Source organism: Lactuca sativa, chromosome 2, assembly GCF_002870075.4.
Source record: "Lactuca sativa cultivar Salinas chromosome 2, Lsat_Salinas_v11, whole genome shotgun sequence".
Taxonomy (NCBI): domain Eukaryota; kingdom Viridiplantae; phylum Streptophyta; class Magnoliopsida; order Asterales; family Asteraceae; genus Lactuca; species Lactuca sativa.
In genome coordinates, this window is record NC_056624.2 from 125,607,862 (window position 1) to 125,616,039 (window position 8,178).

General features: G+C 39.9%; 1 protein-coding gene and 1 non-coding gene across 2 annotated transcripts; one reads left to right on the forward strand and one right to left on the reverse strand.

The window, feature by feature from the left end:
• Positions 1-606: 606 nt before the first annotated feature.
• LOC128132381 (uncharacterized) lies at positions 607-1,008 on the reverse strand. Its single transcript, XM_052768920.1, has one exon. It carries the CDS (start codon positions 1,006-1,008, stop codon positions 607-609), a length of 402 nt encoding a protein of 133 aa, XP_052624880.1.
• A 4,402-nt stretch (positions 1,009-5,410) lies between these two features.
• Positions 5,411-5,517, forward strand: LOC111898683 (small nucleolar RNA R71). The gene has a single exon (XR_002852664.1). It is a non-coding gene; the product is annotated as a small nucleolar RNA R71 (small nucleolar RNA).
• The last annotated feature ends 2,661 nt before the right edge of the window (positions 5,518-8,178 follow it).

Below are 8,178 nucleotides of genomic sequence, written 5' to 3' on the forward strand. Positions count from 1 at the left end.
AAGTAAAATCAAAACCCTAAAAATTGAGGAAACCCCCAAATCCGAGTTTTGAACAAAATAAGGGCTAAGAAGTGATAAAGCTTTAACCTTTAACAAGTGTTGGGAGTAAAGATCTTACCTTTATGCTTCAAAGATGGAGATTCAACAAAGATTGAAGAAATGGCTTGAGAGTGGATATGCACGACGAGTATGAGGGTAATGTTTAGAATGAGTGAAAAACCCTTATTTACTGATTATAAACTACCTGTGTAAATTTTCTACTCGTCGAGTAGAATAGTGCTACTTGCCGAGTAGATCCGCATATTTGCGATTTTCTGGGCTTATAAAGATGTACTCGCCGAGTACGCGTATAAACTCGGCGAGTAAGTCTTGCAGATTGAAAAAAAAACTTAATTTTTTTTTGATTTTTAAACCACCACCCCACACTCTAAGCATTGCTTGCCCTCATGCAATCATTTAAAACATGTTTTCAGAGGAAGAATGAAAATTAAATAGTACCTAAGAAATTAAAACGAAAATAAAGAGAAAAGAAATACAAACTCTAAACTCGGGTTGCCTCCCAGAAGCGCTTCTTTTTTAGGAGTCATTAGCTGGACTCCTTCCATGCTACATTTCTGCCATTCCCTCTAGCAACAGCTCTTCTTCTATGTCTTCATTCCTTGGGACTCCTTCTTCGTATCTTTTTACTCTATGTCCATTGACCTTGAAAGGGGTACCATCTTTTGATAATAACTCTATAGCACCATGTGGAAACACCTTCTTTACTAGAAAAGGACCATCCCATCTTAACTTGAGTTTGCCTGGAAAAAGTTTTAGTCTTGAATTAAAAAGTAACACCTTTTTCCCTTCATGAAACTCTTTATTACCCTTGATCCTCTTGTCATGCCAAATTTTGGTTCTCTCTTTATAGATTAAAGAAATAGTGTAAGCATCATTTCTAAGTTCCTCAAGAGCATTCATTTGCATCAACCGGTTGTTCTTGAGCTCCGCTATGTTGAAGTTGCACATTTTTAAAGCCCAAAAAGCTTTATGCTCGATTTCCACCGGTAAATGACATTGCTTTCCATAAACTAGCCTATATGGTGTAGTACCAATAGGTGTTTTGAAAGTTGTTCGGAAGGCCCAAAGTGCATCATGTAGCTTGTCCGACCACTCTTTCCGATTTCTCCCCACCGATCTTTCCAAGATTCTCTTCAAGGCTCTATTGGTCACTTCGGTTTGCCCACTCGTTTGTGGATGGTAAGATGCAGAGAATTTATGAGTTACCCCATATTTCCTTTACACCTTTTCTAGTCGATCATTGGCAAAATGAGTGCCTCGGTCACTTATAAGAGCTTTTGGGACTCCAAATCTTGAAAATAGCTTCTTTAAAAATCGCGCCACCACCCGAGCATCATTATTTGGTAATGCTTGTGCCTCCGCCCATTTGGATACATAATCCACCGCCAATAATATGTATTTGTTGCCTTTTGACATGGGAAATGGTCCCATGAAATCAATCCCCCAAACATCAAATACGTCGCACACTTGAATACGTTGTTGTGACATTTCATTTCGGGATGAAATATTTCCCGCTCTTTGACATGCATCACATTCTTTGACAAATTGAGCTGTATCTTTAAAAATTGTGGGCCAATAAATCCCAATATCAAAGATCTTCTTAGCAATGTAGTGTGCTCCATGATGTCCACCGGTGGGTCCGCTATGACATTGCTCCAAGATTTGTCGGCTTTCATTCTCGAACACACATCTTCGTATGATTCCGTCCGCGCAACTTCGGAAATGGTAAGGCTCATCCCAAAAGTAATATTTTATTTCTGAAAAGAATTTCTTCTTTTGTTGGCGGGTAAGATCTTTTGGGATGTACTTGCTATCTAAGTAATTAACTATGTCCGTGAACCATGGCTCTTCTCCCGTGGTCACCATAATGTATTCGTCCGGCAAGTCATCTCCAACTCTATCTTCTTGCAATTGCGGGTTTTCAAGCCTTGATAAGTGGTCAGCTGCTACATTCTCCATTCCCTTGTTGTCACGTATCTCGATGTCAAACTCTTGAAGAAGTAGAACCCATCGTATCAATCTTGGTTTGGCATCCTGCTTGGCAAACAAATACTTGATAGTAGAGTGGTCAGTAAAAACAATTGTTTTAGATAAAACTAAATAAGGGCAGAATTTATCAAAGGCATACACCACAACTAACAATTCTTTTTCGGTGGTGGTGTAATTCTATTGGGCCGGATTTAGAGTTTTACTTGCATAATAAATGGGTCGAAAGTGCTTATCAACCCTTTGACCAAGGATAGCTCCTAAAGCAAAGTCACTAGCATCACACATTATTTCAAACGGTAACTCCCAATTCGGGGAAATAATGATCGGGGAATTAGTCAATTTTTCTTTCAAGAATTCAAACGCCTCTAAACACTCTTTAGTAAAATTGAATGGTGCATCTTTTAAAAGCAATTGTGTTAGAGGTCTAGTTATTTTAGATAAATCTTTTATAAAACGCCGGTAAAAACCCGCGTGTCCAAGAAAAGTTCTAATGCCCTTCACATTAGTTGGTGGAGGTAATTTGGCAATGGTGTCAATCTTTACCCGATCCACTTTAATTCCTGATTGGAAACCTTGTGGCCTAGAACTATACCCTCCTTGACCATAAAGTGACATTTCTCCCAATTAAGAACTAAGTCAGTCTTTTCACACGTAGCAAACATCAAATCAAGGTTAGTGAGACAATCATGGAAGGAAGATCCAAAAACAGAAAAAACATCCATAAAGACTTCCATGAATTTTTCCACCATGTCGTGGAATATGGCTGTCATGCACCGTTGAAATGTCGCGGGTGCATTGCATAACCAAAAGGGCATGCGTCGATAAGCAAAACTCCCACTTGGGCAAGTAAAAGTGGTCTTTTCTTGGTCCATGGGGTCTATGGGTATTTGTAAATAACCCGAAAATCCATCCAAGATACAATAGAAACTATGGCCCGATAATCGTTCTAGCATTTGATCAATAAAAGGTAAGGGAAAATGGTCTTTACGAGTGGCATCGTTTAGCTTTCAATAATCGATGCACACTCTCCAACCGGTTACCATTCATGTCAGAATAAGCTCATTCTTCTCGTTGGTTATGACCTCATTCCTCCTTTCTTGGGCACCACTTGGACCGGACTCACCCACGGACTGTCGGAAATAGAGTAAACGATCCCCGTATCTAAGAGCTTGACTACTTCCTTCTTGACTACTTCTTGCATGTTTCGGTTTAATCTTCTTTGGTGATGTACAACCGGCTTTGCTCCTTCTTCCAGGTTAATCTTGTGTGCACAATAAGAGGGACTTATTGCCTTAATGCTCCATGCTATAGCCCGTTTCCGCTTCTTCAATACCTGAACTAGTTCTTCTTTTTCAGATTCAGAGAGGTCAGAGGCTATTATAACTGGCTTTTGATGGCCATCTTCAAGGAAAGCATACTTCAAGTGCTCTGGTAACGTTTTGAGCTCGGATTTTGGGTTCTGCATGTTGTACTCGCCGAGTGCAGGAGAAGGACTCGAGAAGTCAGTTGCTGAATTTACGAATTCCATCTTTTCTTCACATGGACTTGGCGAGTAGATCGGCCCTACTCGCCGAGTATCTCTGTCAGATTGCTTTTTTATTTCTTCATACTCAGCTTCTTCCAGCAGCCTCTCGATCTCCATTAAGTCTTTTTCAGCATCAAATTCTTCATCAAAGATAGTGGACTTGTTGGAATCTTCATTATCACACTCTTCATCAATTCATCAAACATGTCAATCGAGAATGCCATGTCATCACTATTCCTTGCATGCTTCATAGGTTGATCAACCCCGAAAGTTACTGAATCTTCTCCTACCCATAAAGTAAGCTTCGAGTCTCTCATGTCCACTATAGCACTTGCCGTGTTGAGGAAAGGTCTTCCAAGGATGACCAGGACTTGAGGATCCGCTTCCATGTCTAGAATTATTAAATCTGCGGGAAATACAAACTTGTCCACCTTGACCAATAAGTCTTCACATATTCCTCTTGGAAATGTGACTGTCTTGTTTGCTAAGTGAATTGCCATGCGGATTGGCCTTGGTTCCAGGAGATCCAATTTCTTGAAGAATAAATAGGGCATGAGGTTCACACTTGCTCCCGAATCAGCCAAAGCGTGGATGGTGGCCAAGTTGCCAAATTGGCAAGGAAAAGTCAAGCTTCCCGGGTCACCTTTCTTCTTAGGTAATTTGTTTAACATGGCAACTGAGTAGTTTTCATTAAGAACGACTTCTTTCACCTCCTCCATCTTCCTTCTATTGGTTAGAAGCTCTTTGAGGAACTTTGCATATTTTGGCATTTGAGCGACGACTTCAATGAAGGGTATGTTGATTTGAAGGGCTTTAATGTGGTCGAGAAACTTCTGGTACTCCTCTTCCTGCTTTTCTTTCTTAGCTCAGGCTGGATATGGCATTGGAGGCTGAAAGGGCTTTTTAGGAACTTGTTCTTTCAAATCTGGTTGTGGACTCGTCGAGTCCATATTATGGACTCGGCGAGTAGAGTCTATGTCATGCAGAATTTTATTTTGATTTTGTATTTCTGCATCCTCCTTTTGCAAGTCTTTGGGGGTTTCATTTTGAATGGGGGCTAGAGGAGTAATTATCTTCCCACTTCTTGTTGTGACTATGTTTATGTGCGTGCCTCGTGGGTTGTTTTCGGTTTTACTAGGAAGTTCGCCAGGTGATCTTTGATTGATTTGTTGAGCAAGTTGCCCAAGTTGCGTTTCAATGTTGTGGATGGATGCTTGCTGATTTCTAAGCATGGTTTTGGTTTCTTGGATTGCAGCATCATGATCATTATGTCTCTTTTCTAAAGCAGCTACACATTTGGTAAGCATCTCTTCCAAACTTGGTTTTCTTTCTTGTGCCGGCTCCTCCTTTTGGTAAAAACCTCTTCCCTTTTGCTTGTACTTCTCCTCCTTAGCCTTCTTGTACTCATCATAAGGGAGCCATTCCTTCTTTGGTTTACGCCAATCTTCATCATATCGGTCCCCACTTGAGTAACAAACTTGCACCTTTTTGTCGCCATTCTCATCCAAGTCGCAATCTCTAGTAAGGTGAGGCCCATTGCAATTCTCACAACCCACCCGAATAGCATGTATCATTTGATCCATTTTATCCATCCTCTTATCCATGGTTTTTAGCATAGCCATGACTGCTGACAAGTCTTCTGAAGCTGCATAGGCAGCCTCTCTAGTCACATCATTTCTTGGATTATGGTATTCTCTAGAATGCTTAGAGAATTCTTCAATCAATTGCTTTATTACTGGAGGTGCCTTCTTCGTGAGTGGACCTTGCGAGTCAAGTAATTGCCTTGTGGTAACATTTACTCCATCATAAAAGATGGAGACTTCTTGTTGACTATTTAGGTCATGATGTGGGCAATTCCTTAGCAAGCTCTTGTACCTCTCCCAAGCTTCATATAGTGACACTCCTGCTTGTTGTTCAAAGTTAGCAATGGCTTTCTTGAGCTTGGATATCTTGGATGGCGGGAAGAATTGATCAATGAATTCTTCTTTCATTTGGGTCCATGTAGTGATCGATCCGGGGGGCAATGACTTGAGCCAATCCTTTGCAGCACCCTTTAAAGTAACCGGAAGCATGCGAAGTAGCTGAGTTTCCCGAGGCACATTTGGAACATTGAAATAATCAGCCACATCATTGACTTCATCCAAGTGCTTGTAAGCATCTTCATGGTCTTTGCCGGTGAAGGGGATCTCCTTGAGTAAAGAAAGAATGTGACCCTTAAGCTCAAAAGTAGTAGTTGCAGGAATAGGGGGTTGCACAAGTCCCGGGCCAGTGTCATCGCAGATCCTCTTCTTCCGTTCTCCCATGGGGATTTCATCAATGTTAGCCATGGTAAGTGCTAACTCGTCGCCGGAATCGGAGTCGTGCCCATATGTAGGTTCTTCTTCATCCTCGGTGTCGTACTCGGTGTCTTCTTTGCTCGGGTCTTCTGTGACAACCCGAAATTTCCATTCTGTTTAACATATCAAGTCAATAGAAGTTAGAACAGTTGCAGTAAATTTTCAAACTTTTGGTATAAGTTTGGGTATTTCAGGATTTACACTTTAAGGGATATCAGGAGAGAGGATGCACTAGGGTATTGTGCAACTATATTATTCCAAAACTCTATGATATTAGAGTTCAATGCCTGAATAAAATATTTTCTACCAAAAACGCCTGGAGTATATATATAGGATTCTGAGCCATATTTATTCATTTGTTACATTTACAACTAGAGAAAAGCCGAATTCTCTCTCAAGGATCTTCGGACTTTCTTCCCAAAACGTGAGTACTTCTATCTAAGTGTGTTATAAGGCTTGATATGTGTCTAATACACTAGAAATCATAGGAAACCATCAAGATTTAAGAGTTTACGGCCCAAGAACGTCTTGGACCGTAAACCCTTCTTTAAGGGGAAAAGAGTGCCCTAGTCCCTTCCTCTTGCAATGAAACTAGTTTAGACTTGTACCCTAATGTGTTTAGGACTAGAAAACACCTCTAGAACACCAAGATTAAGGTGTTCACGGCCAAAGAAGTTCTTGGACCGTGAACTCCAAACAAAAGTTCCAAAGTGTGCTTTAAACCCTCCAAAAGCCTTGGACACTAGCCTAGATTAGTTCTTAGTTAAATTAGGGACTTGAAATCACCAAAAACACCCTTCCATGGGAGATTACGACCATAATCTCCAAGGGGTTTAGTCCCAGGGCCGTGAACTCCTCAAAGGGGTTATAGGATGCCCTAAACTCTTCCAAAGACTTTGCCATTAAGTAGAAATGCTTCTTAAGGACTTGAAAAGCCTCAAAACAACAATTGACCAAGTAAGTATGAGCTTACGGCCGTAAAATCATGAGTTTACGACCGGAAACTCATTTGTTGGTGACATTAGGGCCGTGAACTCCATTAGGGAGTTTTCCTTGAACCCTACACACACTAGCTTGTCCCTACAACACTTAGATGCAATCCTTGAGGCTAATAACACTTGATAAAGGTGTTTAGCATGTCTAGGGTGTCATGACTTTGTTTATTATTTGTTCATAGACTAATTTGATACATATATGTGATATTATATGTTAACTAGGATCATAGAGTGTGTTCAAGACTTCACTTGACACCTAGCAATCCTACCTCTTCAGTTCATTCGTACCACTCACTACAAGTGAATTCATACCCCTTAATAATTAATTTAAGTGTTTTTAAATGTTTTATGGGGGGGGGGGGATACAAGTAGAATCATGCTAGTTATTATATCAATCACATGTGATTAATAAGCAACATTCAAATGATTTACTACTCATTATCCGTTTTACCAAGTAATTTTCTTCAAATGATTTTCATAAAAGTGTTATATGTTTAAAACTCCTTATTAAACTATTCATTTTACACTGTATGTTTCATTTCAAACTCATTTACAATTGTGTTTCAAACAAATGTTTCATTGTACTTAAAACTGTTTTATCAGACAAATACTCTCAACCCGTTTTGTAGATTGACATCAAGTCGATATTTTCTTAGATAGTAACCATGTTCAAAGGTTTTAGAAAACTTATTTTAGACGTTTATATTATCAATTTCATGTCTAAGTTTGTATAGTTATATATGCAATGTTTAAACGGCTTAGGAAGGCCTGCCCGCCCTATTTCCTTTTAGCCGTTGAGATGTGGTCTGGTGGGGAATCGGGTATCCGTCCGAAGGCCGTTTAAATATTAGTTATATATCATGTGTACATATATAGTCATAAAGGTTCTTCCAGACAGTTCAATACCCTTGGGTAGCAAGGGTACATTCCCATGTTCATACGTACCAGTTACATTACTAGTAAGCTACCATATGGGTAGTTTAGGAAGATACTAGAACTATTACTAGAACGCGATATCATACAATGAGTCAGTTCATTCATGAGTCAATACTTGCTAGATAGAGAGGGAACACACATTACAGCTAGTACACACAGTACATTACTATACATGCTAGACAGAGAGAGAACACACATTACAACTAGCACACGCAGAACATTGCAGTACATTACAATACATGCTAGACAGAGAGAGAACACACATTACAGCTAGCACACACAGAACATTACAGTACATTACTATTACATAGATATGTTACATGATTACGCTTACATG

Bases quoted from the DNA above. Each gene is read 5' to 3' on its own strand.
- LOC128132381 (XM_052768920.1), bottom strand. From the start codon at position 1,008: ATGTGCAACTTCAACATAGCGGAGCTCAAGAACAACCGGTTGATGCAA.